This window comes from Lissotriton vulgaris, chromosome 3_1, assembly GCF_964263255.1.
Source record: "Lissotriton vulgaris chromosome 3_1, aLisVul1.2, whole genome shotgun sequence".
Lineage (NCBI taxonomy): Eukaryota > Metazoa > Chordata > Amphibia > Caudata > Salamandridae > Lissotriton > Lissotriton vulgaris.
This window is the reverse complement of record NC_141689.1, coordinates 215984396-216007013: the sequence shown is the minus strand read 5'-3', so window position 1 is coordinate 216007013 and position 22618 is coordinate 215984396. Positions and strand designations below refer to the sequence as shown.

Below are 22618 nucleotides of genomic sequence, written 5' to 3'. Positions count from 1 at the left end.
CGAACTCCATCTTGAGAACATCTAATTGTCGCTCGGAAGTGTTTCAATAAGTCAAGTCCCATAATGGCGTCAGGGCTATTGGAGGAAAGTAAAAACGTGGTGTCAGTGGTGTTGTTCTCTAAGTCGAAGAGGATCGGAGCGGACAAAGGGTTAGTGGAGGGCGTTCCATCGAAACCTGTCGATGTTATAAGTGAGCCAGACAAGGGTGCCCTTGGAATCAGTCGTTTAGATAACGCACTACGTGTCAGTGTCTACCAGAAATGGAGACTTTGTACCCAAGACCTTAGCAGTGACATAAGGGCCTTGCTGGTCAACATAGAGCTCGACTGGATCCCTCCCTTGCCCTTGGCAGTCCTATGCAAAGTCGTGGGCGTCATCGTAGTCAAATTGCTGGCATTGGTTCTGTCTGGGTCGATCAAATGTATTTGGTCTGCCTGATCTGTCGTTAGTCGTGTCATTTGGGGGCCCTTGCTGCTGTTCTCTATTTCTCGGTCCACTTGCTATGTCCTTGGGGTCTTTGTTTCTGATTATTTCCAAAAGAACCAGGCATTGGGATTTCCAATGGCCAGTCCCTTTACAGAAAGCACACTGGTCCTCTTTAATGTCTGTACGTCCAATGCGGGGAGTCAAAGTGCGGTCCTTGGGAGGTGCTGTCTTAGGGACGTTCGTCTGATAGTTTCCCCTGTATTGGTCTCGTCCTATAGTCACCCCTTGCAGTTGTGCAATCATCACCCTCTCTTTCAAGTCTTTCTTCTTTTTCTCTGTCGCTCTATCGTTTTCATTTTTCTGATGTTCATAATATTGGGCCATCCGGAGGATAGCCGCAGGTTTGGAGGCTGCCCAACTACTCTCGCTGGCCTGTAGTTTCTGGGAGACCTCCGGTGTCAAACCCTTAACGTAATTCTGGACAAACAGATGGTGTCCGGTTGCAGTGGTCATGTCCTGGCCGCTGTAATCGGAGAACACCGTTTCAAACCGGGAGAAGTAATCCGATACATCCTCCTGGGGTTTCTGGCGACAGGCCGTTACTTTCGACCAGTCCACTTTCTTTTCGGGAATCAGGGTTTTTAATTTCTGTACGATTTTGTCTGGGAGGTCTAAAATAGATTTCAAGGGCTTTTGTCCAGGTTCTCGTTGTTTATCAATGCCATCGAGTTGTGACCAGGTATGTCCAAACAGCTTAAGGTGGTCGACTTTCCGGATTTGCTTCCACACATCAGCTGGTAGACATAACCCGAAGAACAGGTCGATGTCAGCCAGAGTCATAATCGTTGAACCTAGGGCTGTACCTAATTCAGTATAGAAGGCAGTGGGGTTTTTACGTAGGTCAGGCAGAGATTTCCGGAATGTCAGAATCTCTTGCCGGTTCCCACGGCTGGTAGACCCAGTTGTACACTACCCTTCCTTTTGCATCTTTGTGGTTTGCATCATCGTTAGTCCCTTCACCTCGTGGAGGAACCCAGTAAGGGGCAGCTTCTCGTATCGGCATCATGGCGTTAGATCGCTCAGTTTGTGGTTCGGTTGCTACGGATGTCGTGGGTTTAGCTCCCGATCCTTGTTCAGTGAGGTGGCGGAAAACCTCAAGCGTTCGCATAAGGAGGTCCGTCACGTCACACTCGCCCTCATCCCCGATATCGACCTTCCGGTATAGAGTCGTTAGGCTCTCGGGACCTTTGTCTTGATATCGGTCCTCGTATGCGTTCAAGGCATGATAACACAGTCGAACGGTAAAATGTCGTCTGTGACTTCCTGTATACGAGTTAAACATATCCGTGATATACTCTTCATCTTCCTTTCTTTCTACCAATGTCCTTGCTATCTTGTCAATCCCTGCTCGCTCATCTTTGCTTAATCTGTTTGTTCTTGTAGAACTAGCCCTTCGGGTCTCAGGGTCGCCTAACGTTGTCGTTTGTGTAGTATCTAATACAAGGAGTTCGGCCGGCACAGAGGCCACGGGGGCCGAAGCTGTGGCGCTACTCTCGTTTGTGCTTGGGGATGGTGGGTGCTGTGCTAAGGGTTGGGAAGGGGCATATGGAGGGGGCATGTAGATGATCGGAGGACCTAGCAGCAGATCATCGTTGGCTCGCTGTTTCGAGGGTAATTCAGGGTAGAGCGTGGAGGGCGTTCTAACCGGACACTGGTTTGATGTTTCTATCTCTGGTTTCTGATTGGCGTCCTCTCTTTCCTTGATCTCTTCTTCTAGTTTCTTAGCAGCTAGGTGGGCTGCCTTTCGCAGCTCTTTTCCCAACCTACTCTCATTTCTCTTCTTACGCTGTTCGGTTTCTTTGCGCCACATGCCGAAACTATCAAGCATAGTGGGCGTTGTCTTGTTTTTACCAAGGGTTGTTTCTAGCGCGCTCATTTTTTCATGATCGAAGGATCCTATCAGTGGCCACTGACTTTCTCGATCCTTTTTCGTATATTTATGCCACAGCTTGCTATAAGCTATAGCGATCAATCCATGTTTAATGAACATGTCCTTATTAGGGGTGCCTTCCAGTGGAGCCGGATGGTTCATCTCTAATAAGCGGTCCGGGCTAAACAGGCTACCAATCAGTGGGGAGAAGACAGGCATTGCGGAAATGGGGACAAGAGTCAGCACTACCTATCTTATCACTGTGTGCAAAGACTAGACAGAATATTTCTATTCTACGTTGTTTGCAGGCAGTGAATACCTCATGAACCAATATCGAACAGTCAATGTTCGGTCAATCAAACAATCAGTGGGGAGAATAAGTAGGCCCGCAAAAGTCTGCGTTACCTACCCTTTCACCATCTGCAAAGAGGGAACCTGTTCTTTCCTGTTTGTAGACAGAGAATCTCCAGAAAATAATCAGCGAACGGTAATTCGGGTTCAAACAATTAATCAGTGGGGGAGAAGGATAGGCACGATGGATGACAATGGGGACAAAAGTCTGCGTTACCTGTCCTTCACTGCTTGCAAAGAGAGAGCCTGTTGTTTCTCCGTTTGCAGACAGCGAATCTCCAAACGAATCAACAAAGAGTAATACTAGTATTTTCCAAACAATCAAACAATCATTTCGCAATTCGTCGCGTTTACACGACCTTACCCGGACCGCATGGACAGTTTCTTGTCTTCCGAATCCAGCGCCCGATCGTCCTCTATTCTTCGTAGTCCTCGCGGCACTCCTGATGGTTCCCAGTCAGGACCGTAGATCACTCGAGAGAGAGGTCTGTTCGGAACCAGTGAAGTTCGGATGATCGGCTGTCAGACGAGGGTCTATCGGACAGGTGCACTCCCGATCGTTGCAGTCGTTCACTCTGTCGTCAGGACCTCTCCCACTGGATCCACGAGTCGCTGATGGGCCCCACGTTTGGGATGCCAATTGTAGAAAAAGGTACAGGCAGAAGACCCTTTCCGCAGTTGCCCGGCGTTAACCGCCGCTATACCCATTCAAGTTACCAAACAAAGAGGCAGGCGCTGGAGACCGGAAGGCAGGAAACAGAAGTTTTTATTCCGACGGAGCAGAACACATCAAATCAGACAACAGGGTATCTTCTCGAGGTGCTCTAACCGCATCTCTGAGGCCTGGCCTCTTATACACGAGTTTATTACTTTATTGCATAAAACACATCTCTGTCAACCCTTTGATGTACGGAAAGACATCCTCGGAATCCCCGCTTCAGGCCCGTTCCCACACACATTTACAGTTGAAGTCCCCACCCCGGTCACAACAGGTGATGATTATCGCACAGCTGGACATTCCGCCGATTCGCGGAATGTGTGAGGTTGATCGGATCTCATGGGGTGGGGGGCTTTGATCAACTCATGGACCCCTTGACGAGTGAAGCTTCCTACTGTACAGGAGGGGGGGGGGGCAATAACAGTATCCGCAGGGCCAAGTGGCGGCCTGGGAACGAGTAAGACAAACGGACACAAAGGAAAGGGGGTTTTTATCAAAGGATCCGGGATCATGAAAGGAATGGAGGGAGGTGTTGCGCTGGGAACAGGATGGGATTCCGAGGCAGAGCTGCGTGGTAGAGGGGTTTATGACCCAAGGCATGTGAGAGCGGGGGCTGTCAGCGTGCGGGGGGATGCTTTGCGAGGTCAGGAGAGAGAGAGAGAGACGCGCTGGCTATCAGCGAGGGGCAGGGAGGCCGTGGTGCTCAAAATGGTTGCCGCTTACGCGCACGAATGGGCTCAAAAAGGGCAAGATGGCGCCGATAATGTTGACGTTTTCGGCCTATCTTTTAACAGGATGAACCAGTAGGAGCTAGGATACATAGGGAATAAAACTGCTGAGAGAGCACTAAAATTGCAAGAACTGGAAAATATTTGCATGGACAAGTGAACTAGGCCCAAATACAAATCAGTTTATGGACAGAATTCTTTCTTACCAGCCCAGTGTGGAAAGAGCTTCTGAGCAGAGGACTAACATTAGTTTAAGGCCCTCCGAGGGTAGCAGATTAATTTAGGGTCCTCAGAGGGTAGCAAATTAGTTTAGGGCCCTCAGAAGGTTTACAGATTCCCCAGTACTGGGTCACACAGTGCTGGGCCTGACAGCACCAACATTGCCCTGCTACAATCATAATCTATGCCCCCTTCTCAATTGTCCCTAGCATTACTGGGTTCACTCCTGCTGAGCTCCAACCATCTAGAAGACTAGAGATGGCCATTCTTGAGGCCAAGGCTACTGAGAAGGAGATACGCAGAAACTGAAACATGCATCATAGATGGAACATTAAGGACGAAGGAGGAGAGTGTGTAGAAATAGTTGGTCCGAGTTCTTGAGGTTTAAATACTTGCTAATCTTGTCAAGATTGAAACGGAAGTATTAAGACCACTTCCTGTATTAATGTCTCAAAGGGACAGTGCATTCCTACAATGCTGGTGCACATGTATTGGAATGTCAGGAAATGTTGGAGAAGGCATGAACCAATTGAGCATCTGAATAATGACAGTATAATAGAGATCAAGTGCATGTATGTATTACTCAGTAGCGATCGCAATTGGGTAGTTATAGCTAAGTTAACATTTCCATGGGAAATGCCTTTTTTGTTTTGCTAATAACTTTGGCAACATTAAACGAATCACCACAATACTTCTCAGAAAAATGCTACTTTTTAACTGGTTTGTGCAAGAAAAGTTTCGGGGTGATCGGTCAACCGGGATCCAAGAAAAAAGGGGTGTCAGAAAACGCAAAATTCCAATACATCTTCCCAAGGCTTTTTAGGCAGGGCTACAGCAAAAACTGCAGATTGAAATGACACCAAATTTGACAGGAAGCTATATCTTGGTCCACAGATTGTGCTATTTGTGATTTGGTGTAAATCCATTCAGTAGTTTTTGAGAAATTAAGGTTAAAAAATAATTATTTATCTGAACATTTGGGACAGTGAGACTCTATAGAGTCTCGCAGGAGCGCCAATTAAAAAATAGGGCGTTTTGATTGGCACAGACAGCTTTTTTTTTTACCTTGGGTCATCTGACTGGCTGCCAGCAACATGAGAAAAATAGATGGTGTTCCCAGGGCCCAAAGAGGCTCATGGAGGGGGCAGCGGGGCCACTATCCCCTTTAAAATAAAAAAAAGACAGCCCTAGGGATTGGGTCCTGAGAAGTAACGGTGTAGGAGGTCTTGTGACCCCAACTCCCCTTTACAATAAGGTACAGTCCTGGTGGATGGGGTCCCCGGGGCCCATAAAGACTCGGTGGCAGGTGTTACGGGGGGAGGGAGAGTAACATCAGTAAGGCTTAACCTAAAGATAATGTGTAAAGTATTTCTGCAACACTTCAATCAGTGTCACACGTTGAAAACACACAACACAAAAAGTCCACACCAAGTTAGAAAAATACAACGATCATTAATAAATAAAACAAGAACAAAATGGCAAAAATCCAATAAGTAGTACCGGAGATATTCCGTTTTATATACCTAGGTCAAAATAGCAACAAAAAGCATAGTGTCAACTGTGGATATCTGGTCACACCGGACCAGGACAAACTCAAAAGTGCAGGCTGAACGCGATGGAGTGCAGGCCAACTGCAGGGACCCAGTTAGGCCCGCTGAAGAAAGTACCCTAAATCATGGTTTGCGTAGTGTTGAGAGGATCTGCGTTGAATATGCATTGTGTTGGTTCAGAGATGCTGTGAGGCTGCAATGCGAGGGCCTGTGTCGTCGTTGAGGATACGGTCGACAGGGCTTGCGATGCAAAGTCTCGCATCAAGGATGCAGCGCACAGTCAGGGCAATGTGTCAGTTCAGAGGAGCTGCAAGGCAGCAATGAGTAGTCTAACGTAGTTGTCAGGGTTGCTATTGATGAGGGATATGAGGGCATGCATTGTGCTGCCGGGGTGATGCAGCAGTTTCAATGGGGCTGCAATGCGATGCAGGTCTTTGAGATGGGTCCTATCCACGAAGCAGCAGAGATGCGTCTGTTCCGCTACGGTAAAACTATGTTTTAGTAGAAAAGCAAAAGCACTTTAGCACTGGTTAGTAGTGGTAAAGTGAGCAGAGTCCTAAAGCCAACAAAAATGAAGCAAAAACAGGAGGTATGAAGGCAAAAAATTAGGGGGAAACCACCCAAGGATGCCAGGTCTAACAGCCTCTCTCCCCTTTTTATTGAAACTGGCTCCGGGGATGGGGTTCCCAGTGCCAATTAAGGGTCTGGAAGGGGGCTGGATGCCCCTCTCCCCTTAATATATATGTTGTGCCCCAGAGGATGGGGCCCCGGAGCCCGAAGGGCAACCCTACACAGTGCACACAAAAAGCTGAACGTGGAAAGAGGTTAGCAGCCGGCTGGGAATTTCGCCACAGGGTCTTGGGGCAGGTCAAGCCCTGTGGCTAACACCCAGCTGCGCATGATCAAACGGAAGCATGGAACATAAGACAGCGAGTGACTGGGGGCATCTCATCACCTGACAGTCCCTGAAAAATTGTAAAATATATGTAATGTCGTTGAAAGCTTTATTATGTAAAAAATACAAATTGCACAATGTCCTGGGTATTACTGTCACAACCGCATGCTCCAACCTGTCCCCAGCACATCCCACTTTTATGGTGTGCTAGTATCAGCCAATCTCTGCACACCATATTGCTGTATTCACAGTATCTCAAGTCTGAGATTATTTTTTTGTATTTCAAAAGAACTTGATTTAACAAGGTCTTATGCTCAGTCGATACGAATCCGCGCAAATGGAATACCCCTATTTAAAGAAATAACAAATAACACTTGTATTTCAACTCCATGACGAAAATATGAGGTTGGCTTTTGAAAAGTGCAATACAATCAGTTTACAGTGTCAATTGTGGAATATGTACATTTACTTTGGAATTAAATAGGTGTCACAATACCTTCTTAGGGGTTTGGAGCTAAAAATGTTGGTTCACACACAGACCATTTCTACTTACTTCCAGCGAGTACTGAAAGCCTTGTAAGATGTTCTCACTGGAAGAGCAAGAGGCTTCCCTTCTGCAAATACTTGGCATGTAACATAGAGGTCCGAACAAGTTTCCTGGTAAAGGCCAGAGAATTTCAGCATCGGGTCCTGCAGAACAGCTTTATAACTCTTCTGCTCCCGCTTTCCTTCCAGGCTCCCACTGTAAATAAAGCAAATTCAAATTGTCATACCACATGGTACATCCACTGACTGTTGTGAAGATGTAGAAGTAACTTACATAATTTGTGAAATTGTGAACAAATCAAATTTACTTAAATATGAATTTTCCAAAACAGATATCCAAATGCTGGTCTATTTTTTTTTTACATGAGTCAATTTAGGGAGTATTAATCAAAGAAGTGGGAAGCACCAAGATTGCAGTACCTTACAAAATATGCAACTGATGGCAAACAGGTGTTAGTTTCATGTCAAATGAAGGAATATGAGACAACAAGTAAGAGGAATTTATTCATTCCAAGATGAAGCCATAGAAGCTGCATAAAATACCAAACATTACTTTCTGCAAGGACAAACACTCCCAATTGATACCTATTCCAATCTCACTCGCCTATGATCTACATTCTATCTTCCAGATCAATACATCTTCACCTTCACACATGCTCAATAAACAAAAACAAGCAAACAGTCAAGCAACAATATAAACAATAAATACCCTGTAACAAAATCATTCAACTTTCCAGAACCTCTGTGACAACAAACATGAGATTCCTGACCTTGGTGAAATAGAGACTACTGAATCTTGAATAGCCACAACACCTTCTTGCAAGACAAAACCCAAAAACACATTAATGACTGTTTTCACTAACTGTCGCCTTGTTATGTCATGCTATGCAGATTTGTCAATTGCAAAAAGAACAAGTGATGGACCGAATGTGGATCAATGTCACACATTCCCCCAGTCAAAAGATCTGGGCCCAAATCCATCGTTTTTTTGCTTGATTCCGTTCTGGGAAGGACATGGCTTTTGTAGTTCGGACTGGACTGTTCCCATGGGGCACAGAGTCAGAGCTGATTTGCATATCGCCATTGTCTAACCCAGGGTGGTGTGGAGTGCAAAAAAACGATGGATTTGGGCCCAGATCTTTGGACTGGGGAGAATGTGTGACATTGATCCACATTCGGTCCATCACCTGTTTTGTTTGCAATTGCCGCCCTAAGTGCGCTGGAGATGCCCAGACGTGGGTCCCAGGCACTCCACACCACTGGAGTCAAGCTAGCCGGGCTGATGAGAGGTGTTATCTCGAAACCGGTCCGGTCCTCGGATGCTTGATTCCGTTCTGGGAAGGACATGGCTTTTGTAGTTCGGACTGGACTGTTCCTATGGGGCACAGGGTCAGAGCTGATTTGCATATCGCCATTGTCTAACCCAGGGTGGTGTGGAGTGCAAAAAAACGATGGATTTGGGCCCAGATCTTTAGACTGGGGAGAATGTGTGACATTGATCCACATTCGGTCCATGGCCTGTTTTGTTTGCAATTGCCGCCCTAAGTGCGCTGGGGATGCCCAGACGTGGGTCCCAGGCACTCCACACCACTGGAGTCAAGCTAGCCGGGCTGATGAGGTGTTACCTCGAAACCGGTCCGGTCCTCGGATGCTTGATTCCGTTCTGGGAAGGACATGGCTTTTGTAGTTCGGACTGGACTGTTCCCATGGGGCACAGGGTCAGAGCTGATTTGCATATCGCCATTGTCTAACCCAGGGTGGTGTGGAGTGCAAAAAAACGATGGATTTGGGCCCAGATCTTTGGACTGGGGAGAATGTGTGACATTGATCCACATTCGGTCCATCACCTGTTTTGTTTGCAATTGCCGCCCTAAGTGCGCTGGGGATGCCCAGACGTGGGTCCCAGGCACTCCACACCACTGGAGTCAAGCTAGCCGGGCTGATGAGAGGTGTTACCTCGAAACCGGTCCGGTCCTCGGATGCTTGATTCCGTTCTGGGAAGGACATGGCTTTTGTAGTTCGGACTGGACTGTTCCCATGGGGCACAGGGTCAGAGCTGATTTGCAGATCGCCATTGTCTAACCCAGGGTGGTGTGGAGTGCAAAAAAACGATGGATTTGGGCCCAGATCTTTGGACTGGGGAGAATGTGTGACATTGATCCACATTCGGTCCATCACCTGTTTTGTTTGCAATTGGCGCCCTAAGTGCGCTGGGGATGCCCAGACGTGGGTCCCAGGCACTCCACACCACTGGAGTCAAGCTAGCCGGGCTCATGAGAGGTGTTACCTCGAAACCGGTCCGGTCCTCGGATGCTTGATTCCGTTCTGGGAAGGACATGGCTTTTGTAGTTCGGACTGGACTGTTCCCATGGGGCACAGGGTCAGAGCTGATTTGCATATCGCCATTGTCTAACCCAGGGTGGTGTGGAGTGCAAAAAAACGATGGATTTGGGCCCAGATCTTTGGACTGGGGAGAATGTGTGACATTGATCCACATTCGGTCCATCACCTGTTTTGTTTGCAATTGCCGCCCTAAGTGCGCTGGGGATGCCCAGACGTGGGTCCCAGGCACTCCACACCACTGGAGTCAAGCTAGCCGGGCTGATGAGAGGTGTTACCTCGAAACCGGTCCGGTCCCCGGATGCTTGATTCCGTTCTGGGAAGGACATGGCTTTTGTAGTTCGGACTGGACTGTTCCCATGGGGCACAGGGTCAGAGCTGATTTGCATATCGCCATTGTCTAACCCAGGGTGGTGTGGAGTGCAAAAAAAACGATGGATTTGGGCCCAGATCTTTGGACTGGGGAGAATGTGTGACATTGATCCACATTCGGTCCATCACCTGTTTTGTTTGCTAATGCAGATTTGTCAAGCGCACTAGCACCCAAGAGGGTATCTCGACACTAAACAAGTGTGAGTCTAGCCACACCTATGGCCTGGTGGAAATTCTCGAAAAGCCAGGTATTCAGCTCCTTGTGAAATTCAAGTAAGTAGGAGGCTCTTATGTGTAGCAGCAGGCCATTCCACCGTTTACTACTGATGAAGATGAAGGCTCGACTGCTGGATCTAGTTTTCTGTAAGTACGGGAACTGTGCATGTAAGAGTCCACACAATTGAAGGTGTCTGGAAGGTTTGTGTAAGGAGATGCAATTGTTGACGTATGCATGGCCAGCGCTATGCAGTGCCTTTCTAGTGTGGGTGGGAAGTTTGAATAGAGTTCATTCATGAATGGGGAGCCAGTGGAGCTGCTTTAAGTGGGGTGTAATGTGAGTGCGACATAGGAGATTGAGAGTGATTCTGGCTGCCAGATTCTGAATGATCTGCAGCCTTCTGGTGCATTTTTGCTGATCCAGGCATAGAGGATGTTCCCGTACTCCAGCATGGTTATGACCAGGGTATTCGTGACAGTTTTCCAAGGGCTGATTAAGAGGATTTGTAAACCTTCCTTAGCTTCTTCAGGGTATGGAAGCATGAGGCATGATTGGATTGACTTGGGCAGTCATGTTGGGTTTGCTGGTGCTGATCCTGAGATTCTTACATTGTCAATCCTAGCTCTGTTGGCCACCAGGTGGAGTCCCATGATGATGTGCTCTTCCCAAAGATAACAATTTTGGTCCTGACTGTATTTAGCTTTAGAAAGTTGGTCTTCATCCAATCAGGGATTTCAGTCATGCAGGCACTGAACTTGATCCAGGTACTGGGTGTCTTGCCTATGAGGGAGAGGGCACCTGAAGCATAGGGTGCCAGGCTTACTGACTGGGTCCTTCCAGTCAGGAAAGAACAGATGTATCGGAGCCCATGTCCTTGGATTCCAATGCCATTTAGGCATTGGATGAGGATGGGGTGTTATACTGTGTCAAATGCTGCGGAGAGATCCAGAAGCATGAAGGTCGCTATGTCTCCTCTGTCAACAGTCACGCAGATATTATACGAGGCGGCGATGAGGGCAGTTTCTGTTCTGTGGTTGAGGAGTTGGTGGTCGTTGGGTAATTTAGTGAAGTGTTTGTTAATTTTTTCTAAGACCTTGGCCCAGAATGGTAGCATGGAGATGTCTTTAGATGGCGAGCATTGAAGGATCCGCAGAGGGTTTTTTCAGCAATGACAGGATAGTTGCATGCTTCCATGCATCTGGAAAGGCTGTGGAAGGTCCACTTTAAACAACCTATGTAACCATGACACATAGTCTCTTCTCATACTTCATAGATATCCACCCTCAACTCCCACCTCAGATCTCTAACCTTCCATGACCTTTAGTGCATTTAACTCATGGATTCACTTTTCCAGGAATACTAGGTTTCTTGAGAATAACCATACGATCTGGTCACTAATGATATCGCCTGGATACCACCTTGCCTCCTATCAATAAAAACTCTCATTCTCTCAATACTTTTCATTAATGCATCCTCTTACCTCATCTCCAGCTTTTCTTGTCTCTGGATGAGACACATGCAAAAACAACAGTTGATGGACAGAATGCAGAACAATGTCATACATTCACCCCAGTACAGAGATCTGGGCCTAAATCCATCGTTTTTTTGTACTCCACACCACCCCAGTTTACTGTGTACTGGGGTGAATGTATGACATTGTTCTGCATTCTGTCCATCAACTGTTGTTTTTGCATGTGTCACCCCGAGTGGGATGGGTATGCTCAGACGTGAGTCCCATGCGGTCCACACCACTGGAGTCAAGCTATCCTGGCTGATGACGGCTGATAGCCAGAAACCGATCCTAGGATGCTTGATTCCGGTCCAGGAAAGACATGGCTTGGCAGTTCGGGCTGCACTGTTCCCATGAGGCACAGGGTCAAGGCTGACTTGCATATGGCCATGTCTGAACTGGGGTGGTGTGGAGTGCAAAATAACGATGGATTTAGGCCCAAATCTCTGTACTGGGGTGAATGTATGACATTGTTCTGCATTCTGTCCATCAACTGTTGTTTTTGCCTGTGTCCTGAAGTTACTGATCCCCAAGGGCCTGAGTTGAGCTGGCTCCCTGTTGGGAAAATCAGGAACACAAACGTTTCCAGGAGAGTCTCAGCTGCGCTGTGCGCATGTGCTTTGTGCAGCCGGAGACCCTTGTAAGAAGTGCCCTGTGATTGTGGGCACCTGGAGTCCAAGCAAGGATCAGCAACGCTGTGTGCGTGTGCTTTGTACAGCATGAGACCTTCGTGAGGATTGTCCGGTTATTGTGTGCACCGGAGTCAAAGTGAGTCTCAGCGACGCTGTGTGCAGGTGCTTTGTGCAGCCTAAGACCTTCGCGAGGATTGCCATGTTATTGTGCACACCGGAATTCAAGTGAGTCTCAGCGACGCTGTGTGCGTGTGCTTCATGCAGCCTGAGACCTTCGTGAGGAGTAGCCGGTGACCGTGCACCTGAAGCTCAAGGGAGTCTCAGAGACGCTGTGTGTGCCCTTTGGCAGCCTGAGATCTTCGTAGTGTCAGCGGCCCAGACCTGCAGCCCCAGAGGAGCCGAGCCACCGGCCCAAGCCCGCCGTTATCAGTGCGGGACCTTGAGCCAACCTTTTCGAGGAAGGGCCTGAGTCCCAGGGCCCGGAATTCACAAAGATTGCATCGGAGGCCCGAGTTGCAGGAAAAGGAGAGCGAGGTCGCGCCCCCCAGGTAACTTGTGAGCACCTGGGACGGGGTGCGGGCTCGGAGGGACACGTTCTTGGCCTCTCCCATTCCTGCAGTGCGAGCTTCTGCTCGTATCGCGGCCCGTACTTGCCAAAGGTGTGGCAGTACCAGGGTCGGAGTGCGGAGCTGCACTTTTTGTTCACATCATACCCATGTGGGGGCAACTGTTGACAGAGGCTGATGGAGAGTTATCACGAGACCGCCTGAGGCACCGTAATCGGTGCGGGAGTGTATTAAGCATTGCATTATTTCTGCATAACAAACTACCTGATTGTCGTATTACACATTGCATTATTTCTGCATAACAAACCACCTGATTGTCGTATTACGCATTGCGTTATTTCTGCATAACGAACTACCTGATTGTCTGATTGCATAAAAAATCATAAATGAGTGGAAAACCACCATACATGAAATATAAATTTTGGAATAAAAACAGATGAGTATAAAACATACAGATGATACCATATAATTCCACTCTAGAGACTGCCACTTTTCATCATAGTCCTACCCTTTACCTTGACAGCTGAGACCTAGCCATTTTGACTGATGCCCGGTGGAGCTACCTCACGAGCTAAAGGGGAGATGGGCTAAGGATTCCCTCCTTGACCATCACCTACCCAGCCGGTCTTTGGGCAAACCCTCCAGCGTCTCTCCAGACCTTATCTCGCTCCTCTCCCCTCCCCTTCCCCCTCTCCGCTCTTCTCCTCTCCTCTTTCCAGCTACTGACCTTTGCCCTCACCTGCCCTTATCCTTAGCCCCTACCCTGTTTATCTGTGAACTTTTCCTAGTCAATTGAGACCTAGCTATTTTGACTGATGCCCGGCGGAGCTACCATGCTTAGCTAAAGGGGAGATGGGCCGTGGATTCCCTCTTTGGACGTCACCTACCCAGTCGGTCTTTATTGATATTGATATTGATATTGAGATGTATTTGTAAAGCGCTCGTTCGCCCGGGGGCTTCATGGCGCTGTAGACAGGGACACAGCGCAACAGTCACAGGAAGCACAGAGGAACTCATCAAAACGCTTGAGAAAAGAGCCATGTTTTGAGGGAGTGTCTGAAACTAAGGATGTTTCCGCACATTTTAAGGTGAAGAGGAAGGGAGTTCCAGAAGGCAGCTGCAAGGTGGTCAAAGCAGCTGCCTCCAAGACGCTTCCTTTTATAAGTAGGAACAGTCAGAAGATGTTTATGCATGGAGCGAAGATTCCTAGGGGGGTCATATTTTTTAAACAGATCTCTGATGAATAGGGGGCCTGATTGTTGTAAGGACTTAAATAAAATACAACCAGTCTTAAAAGCCACCCGTTGCTCAACAGGCAGCCAATGTAGTTGTTTTAAGCCCAGTCTGACAGACTGCCTCTTAGGTAGATTCAGAATGAGTCTGGCTGCCTGCCTTTAGACAGACTTCCTTTCATCTCTCCTGTCGTCTCTGCCCTCATCCTCCCTCTTCACACTTCCCCTTCCCCTTCCCCCCTCCACTATTTATGTCTCTCTTGCTCTTCTCTCTCAATATATTGCTTATCTTATTTTTTTACATAATTTGTAATTGTTATCATTTCTGTTACATTGTGAAAGCTAATGTAAAGCGCTCTGATACCTTCGGATCTAGCCAGTGCTATATAAAACTCTTTAAACAAATAAATAAATAAATACCTGATTGTCGTATTACGCATTGCATTGTTTATGCATAACGAACTACCTGATTAGTGTATAACATATTGCATTATTCCTGTATACCGACCTACCGGATTAGTGTATTACACATTGCATTATTTCTGCATAACAAACTAACTGATTGTTGCGCTACGCATTGCATTATTGTTACATTGCAAAGTGTCTGATTCTAGCATTACGAACTGCATAGCATTGTATTAGGACTGCAGTGGAACGTTTAGAAGTGCGTGTTAATATTGCCAGAACTTACAAGGGCAGGCTGGCTGGCCTAACAACCGGCCAGGAGGAATATTACAAATACGCATATGTTGGATTTATATTGTGTGGTCTTATTGTATATCTTTTTATATAAATGTATACTTGTTTTTATTAAACTCGTGTGGAGTCCATTTGTGGTGTCATCATTGGATTGCTGTGAGCATGGTTGCAAACAATTTACACATTTGCCTAGAAGATAAGCCTGGGTGCTCGTGCCAAGCTACCAAGGGGTGAGCGGGAGCTATCTGAGAAGGTGTCCTTCCTTTCCCTGATGTGGAATTGCGGGTCCCCCCAGCCAACCAGGGATCCCGAGTCTAACACCAAGCATAAGAACCCACCCTGACATTCCACTATTACGATCTATCCAAATATCACATCTAGGCTAACCTTTACCATGTCTTCTTGCATCAGCGACACAAACATAAAACCACTCCATCCCACTCTACCTCATTCTCATCGAGCACACAATTCATCTTTCTATATTTCCTGATTTTTCTGTTTTCCTTTAATCAATCACACACCTTGTCTAGCATTGGACAAATATTTGCATTGGCAAGATGGCTGACCCTTTCACACCTATAACAACATTCCTTCTTGCTCCCATAATAATTACTAGGAAACCTCCCATTGCTCCTGCCATTCTTCTTCTTTTCCTCAATCTGCCCCTTCTTTATCACTTCAACACATATCTTCAGGCAACGTCTACACTTCTAGCTATATGTATAGCTCCCATTAAAGTGGTTTTGGTTCCTGTCCAAAAACGTTCCTGAACATTCTTAGATTTTGTTTTTCATAAAAAACCTTCTCTCGTAGAACTTGATTGTACGTCATGTATTCAAAGTCACAGGTTACAGACAAGGCCTATAACACCACCAATTATTGATTACTTTATTCTCCTTCCTTACGTTTCCTCGAATAAAATGGATTGAGTTCACAGTATATTTATTAATCATACAGTTATTTTGTAACTGTTTGGTACACATTCAACCCTGCCACTTCCTTCGGAGCAGTTACATTTTTGTATTTCCTAAGGTCATTTGTCCCCAGGCAATTTTTAAGTAGATACAACTGTCTCTGCGGTGTACTCACATTTTCTCCCAGTAGATCAACATATGCTTCAAAACAAGTCAAATCACATTTCACATCCAATAGATTGCTCGCTAGGTTCAGACAAAAATGGTGGCAGAGCTGAATGCTACACAAATTGTAGATTGACTCATATAGTACCCAGATGTTTAACTTCCAGAATCACAAATGCTTTCGAAATGAGTGCTACAAAAATTGTGTGCTAGAGTTAAATGTTGGAAGATACTCTGTTTGACAGAATAATGGCTCCTCCAATAACCGTACCCAAACCACCTTTCTCTGATTTACCTGTTGAACTTTACACTGACGACACACAAACTTTTATATAAAGTGCATGTTGAACTTGCCTCTGTCAAGCACAGGGCATTGGTGTCGGAAAAAAATATATTTGTCAGCCTTAAATATGCCATATATATGGCCATGACACTTTTCTGCAATTTACATGGGGAACTTGCCACTGCCAGGTCTGATATGTTTGCATGTGGGACACAGTGCGAGACAAAATTAGATTTTATGTGATTTCTATGTTGAGCGTGCAACTGGAAAACCTAGAGCACATCTGTGCAATACAACCTGCCAATGACGTGACCAGACCAACCGCTCTCAACAGTATATTCATGTTGAATTTGCGACTTCCAAGAACCAAAAAACACCTTTCTACGATTTGCATATTGCCACATCTAGCCTGCCAGGCCAGACAAACATTTTCCTCCAACCTACAACCTTTTGCTAGACGAAATGGAGTGTAAATGTTTCTTTATATTGTATACTTAACATAAGCACAGTAAGTATTTTGCACAAATTGAGCCTTCAAAATACCAACTAGAAGCATACGTAATCAAGATTCCTTGAAAAGTGGGCTTGTGCAAGTTGAGTGCTACAATACAGGCCTACATATGGCTAGCACTTAGTACAGTTTTAGATACACATGGGATTTTTAAATTTGCGAACAGTGGGACCCTCCACTTCAAGTTTCCGTCTACAAACTACTGTATTTTTGAATTTCAGCAAAAACTGGTTCAACTGAGGTAAACCAGAACTTCAAAGCTGACATTGCATTGTGTTCCTAAATGAATGTAAGGCATGATACAAGGAGTCATTAATGCTATGGAGACTTACCCCACTGCTGGTAAACTGTTGGTACTAGGTTAACCTACATCGCAGAAAAATGGGAAGATACGCTTCTGAATACCGGTAATAGCAGCAACGCTTTTAATTTGCAAAATTAGGAATCTGTAGCTTCACAGGTGGTGAAAAGCTGGTGTTGGGGCAGATTTAACAACTAATAATTCTACAATTTAACTGTTACTATAGTCGCAAATGGAATGTTTTTGCTGTGCTTAATATAATGATGTTCTGTTAGCTTGACACCTGTGAAGCCTTAAACCTACTCATGTTTTCCGATTGCACATTTTTTTTTATTTAATAAATTTTTTATTGATACAAAAAAATATACGTGGAATATACATTTGGCAGTTCTTATATACAGTCCATTTGTGAATGTGCGCTTTTTCTTTGGTTTTTAATGTGTGTGTTTACCAGTGCTCAAAACAAACTCATCACACCCCCCTTGTCTGGTGACCGCATAGCTCACACGTGACATTCATTGTTTACTTAATAGTAAGAAATTCAGCTAGTTCTAAAGTCTTGCTTGCGTTGTAACATATAGAAAATGTAATCTTTTCTGTTCCTGATACTCTGTGACTGCACGGATTTACAATTGTATACGTATGAAGCCAGCTACCTCGGCTGAATGGAGATACTGTTTATATTTTGAATGCAATATTGCTTCCCGTGTAAGACATAGTAGAGTGTAGTCACTAAAATTTGGGTAAATGTCAATATGAACATGTGATATGTTTCCGATTTACCTACTGGTCGTGATATGTAACTTTCTTTGTCATACTGCAGTATCTGTAGTCTAGATATGTGTAAAGGCTCACCATTTTGGAGTTGAAGCAGAGATCTTTCTCTCCCTCTAAGACAGACAATGGCTAGACTTTTATATCGATTTAGAATACTTTCTATATTTTAGGTCGAGCTATTTATAGCTCTGACCTATTGGGTTTAAACAAACTCTCTTGAACAAGCAGATTTCTCACAATGCATGTGGTCTACTGGAGCGTGAAGCTTTGCCAGGCGCGCGCTTGGCCTCACTCACACCCCATATGCCTACTCCCCCTGCCCCGTCCCCCAAGCCTCGCACCAGACTTCATTGGAATGCGCTCTCAAGCTGCTCCCCCGCCGCTCGCCATATGCTCATTCCCTCCCACTCGCTCGCTGCCCTGCTCCTGCAGCCTCTTTCACTTCTCTCCCCCACCACAAATCCCCAGCATGCCACCCGCTGCCTATTCCACCTCTCCCCACCACCACAAGCTCCGGCACGCTATCCGCAGGCACTGTGCGGGAATTAATCCTATCCCTCCTCTCCTGGTCTTCCCTTGCAGCCCCCGCCGCTCCTCTCCCCTCCCCCAGCACCCATCGCCCGGGCGCCTTATTTCTCAGAGCCCCGATCAGCATGCTGCCGTCCGCTCATACACTTCCAGCAGCTCCGGGCTCTCACCCTCTCCTTCCCAATCTTCTCCTTCCCACCTCACGCAGCAGCGCCTCCTCCTTGTTATTGTTTATTTACATCTTAAATAATGGCGGTCGAGCATCTAGTCCTGTGCGGCTTATTTTAAATTTCTCACACTCTGTTTGTGATCTCCCTCCTCCCTCTCTTCCCCCCCCCCGTACTTCCCTCCTACTATTTACCCCCAGGACGAATGTTATCTCCATCTCTGATGGTGCCAGAGACCTTCGAGCAGACTGTAACATCTGGGCCAAGCAGGCAGTAGCCCTCCCTCAGGAAACTGAGCCCCTTCTCCGAGCCGCAGGCCCAACCCTCACAACCCCCCACACACACAACCCCTCACACACACACACAACCCCCCCCCACACACACACACAACCCCCCACACACACAGACAACCCCCCCACACACAAACACAACCCCACACACACAACCACACAACCCCACACACAACCACACAACCCCACACACACACGACCCCCCCACACACACAACCACAACCCACACACACAACCCCACACCACACAACTCCCCACACCCACACAACCCCCCCACACACACAACCCCATACACACAAACACACAACCACACACATGCAAAACCCCACACACAACCACACACATACCCACACACATACCCACACCCACACAACACCCATACAAACGCACACAACCACACACACAACCCCACATACACAACCTCCCGCCCACAAACACAACCACACACACCAGAATAACAAAACATAGTATAGCAAAACAAATCATAGCATAACAAAACATAGTATAGCATAACAAAACACAACAAAACACAGCATAACGAAACTCAACGAAACATAGCATAACAAAACATAGCATCAGAAAGCATAGCATAGCATAACAAAACATAGCATCACAAAACATAGCATAGCATAACAAAGCAAAGCATAAGAAAACACAACAAAACATAGCATAACATAGCATAGCACAACAAAACATAGCATAACAAAACATAGCATAGATTAACAAAGCATAGCATAGCAAAACACAACAAAACAGCATAGCTTAAAAAACACAACAAAACATAGCACAACAAAACATAGCACAACAAAACAAAGCATAGCATAACAGAACATAGCATAGCATAATAAAACACAACAAAACATCGCAAAACAAAACCTAGCATAACAAAACAAAGCATAGCATGGCATATCACAACAAAACATAGCACAGGATAGCATAACCAAACATAACAAAACACAACGAAACATAGCATAACAAAACATAACAAAACATAGCATAGATTAAAAAAGCATAGCATAGCAAAACACAACAAAACAGCATAGCTTAAAAAACACAACAAAACATAGCACAACAAAACAAAGCATAGCATAACAAAACAAAGCATAGCATAACAAAACATAGCATAGCATAACAACACACAACAAAACATCGCAAAACAAAACCTAGCATCACAAAGCAAAGCATAGCATGGCATATCATAGCAAAACACAACAAAACATACCACAGGATAGCATAACAAAACATAGCATAACAAAACATAGCATAGCATAACAAAACACAACGAAACATAGCATAACAAAACATAGAATAGCAAAACAAAACATAGCATAACAAAGCACAGGATAACAAAACAAAAACAAAACCTAGCATAGCATAGCATAACAAAACACAACAAAACATAGCATAACAAAAAATAGCATGGCATAACAAAACAAAGTATGGCCTATCACAACAAAATATAGCATAAAAACTATTGCAGTCTCTATCGCCATCACTCTATCTATCTATCTATCTGTCTGTCTGTCTATCACCCTCACTCCATCTATCCGTCTATCTATCACCCTCACTTGATCTATCTGGCTATCTATCGATCACCATCACTCTATCTGTCTATCTATCTATCGCCATTACTCTATCTATCGCCCTCCCTCACTCTATCTATCGCCCTCCCTCTATCTATCTATCTATCGCATCACCACAGCATCACTCCGGGGCACCACAACATGACTATGCGCTACCACAGCATCACTGAACACCACAGCATCACTCGTCGCCACCACAACATCAATCTGTGCAACCATTCAACAACAACTGGTTCAAATATGTTCTCTCAATGTTTCAAGCTTTATTACAAATAACACAAAAAAATGTTAATATTTCACTTCTGTTCTTGGATTTTCGTCACAATAAAATACACTGAACATAATCTTCACAAAGATTATTTACAAAAGTTTAAGCTATTGCCATTATAAATTACAATACCTTTTATTTAAGTATTCATTATACATCTAAGTCACGTAAATACAACACATATTGCATTACAAATGCTATAGGGGTCACATTTGCGAAAGTTATAACTATTGGCATTGTAAATGACAAAGCTATTAATTTCGCTGTTTTAAAAACCAACACATAAATAAAAGATTTGTCATTTACAATACCAATAGCTCAAACTTTCCTAATGCGAGACCTATTGCATTGCAAATGCTTGTTTCTCTTCTGACTTACTGAGCAGTCTTTATAACAAAGGCTCCTGGATTCTCATTTGTCGTGTGCTTTACCGGATTTAGTGCTGGACATTGTTTAGATTGGAGATCCGCTTTCACTGCAAATGGTATATTACATTTTATTTGCACCATGGGCATTTCTGATTTATTGATTAACCAATGTATTTTACCTTCTGTATTTGATTCCTAATTTTAAAATAAACTTTCATTGTTTGTACTTTAGCAAGCACAAAGAGATGATGGATAGAGAGCTGAAACTTTTCAGGCACTCACCCCCAGTCACAGATCTGGGTTAAATCCATTATCGTTCTTTAGCTCACTTTGCCACCCAGCCATAAGCAAATCAGTCTTGTCCCTGTTCCTCATGGGAACAGTCCGCCCGAATTGTCAAGCCAGGTCTTCCCTGGACAGGAAACAAGCATCCTGGGACTGGTTTAGGGGTAACACCCCTAGTCAGCCAGGCTAGCTTGAATCCAGTGGCAAAGTTTGCAAGGGACCGACCCATGTCTGGGCATACCCTGCCAAATTAGGACGAACAAAGCAAACACAAAGAGATGATGGATGGAGCACTGAAACTTTTCAGACACTCACCCCGTCACAGATATGGGTTGAATCCATTATCGTTCTTTAGATCACTTTGCCACCCCAGTTCAGCACCCTGTCTTCGTATACATTTTCCTGAGTGGGTTTTCTTTTGTCTTTGGGTACATTTGATGATACATTGTGATATAGTCTAGAATAGAATCACACATGTAGTCCAGATACATCAATCGGTGATTTTGGAGTAAAAAACGAAGACACTAGTAACCATATTTATTACCCTGGTCACGTGATATTTAAGACAGCCACTGAACGTTGTCATTTCATGTTCAATGTTTATACAGGTAAACTACAGGTCCAAGATGCATAGGGTATCACTTATAAAACCTGCCCACTTTAACAGCTATTAAGTGCTGGTGAAGCAGGGTTTGTACATAAAATGAAGGTGACTACCGAGGCAGAGCCTCAGTTGCGGTTAGCAGTACCTTTCCCTGTGGCTCAAAAGAACACCATGTGACTGTAAATTGCGATCAAAACCGACAGACTCGTAAACTGGTAGGGGGCAGTGCCCATTCCCAGGTAAGACTCTTTCTTCTCCACCTGCAAGCCCTCCTGCCAGACTCACATTTTGAGCTGAACGTTGATGTCCAGGTCGCAGCTGTAGACATAATGGAATTTCTCCGCCTCCCCCATGACGGCAGCGCCACTAGCACCGTACGGTCCAGGGACTCTGATGCAGACAGCACAGCCAGAACTGTCACAGACAGCGACGCCCGGCATCCGTCTCACGGTGAACAGGAAGCTGGGATTTGAATTACAAAAAGTCCGCCATTTTTGAAGAGGCGCTATCCCAAACACTGACAGTACGCACCGCCGCGTATTGGAAAACAAAAAAAATATTTTATTTTAAACAGAAAAAACGGCAATTTAAAGATGTCTTTTCTACTGGTTGATTAATCCTATATTGCTAGGTATACCTTAAA

The 22618-nt window shown here is 45.4% G+C and overlaps 1 protein-coding gene across 2 annotated transcripts in view; it reads right to left on the bottom strand.

Annotated features, from left to right (window-relative positions):
- Positions 1 to 22404, bottom strand: part of PIK3C3 (phosphatidylinositol 3-kinase catalytic subunit type 3) — a 682135-nt gene extending 659731 nt beyond the window's left edge. Inside the window, exons 1-2 of one of the 2 annotated variants that reach the window (XM_086960327.1) lie at positions 22261 to 22404; positions 7371 to 7559 (exon numbers count right to left, since the gene is read on the bottom strand). In XM_086960327.1, the coding sequence (XP_086816453.1) occupies positions 7371 to 7559; positions 22261 to 22328 (257 nt within the window). In that variant the 5' untranslated portion in view covers positions 22329 to 22404. The remainder of the gene's footprint in view (positions 1 to 7370; positions 7560 to 22260) is intronic. The other variant, XM_086960326.1, reaches the window with a different exon arrangement.
- Between the last annotated feature and the right edge of the window lie 214 nt (positions 22405 to 22618).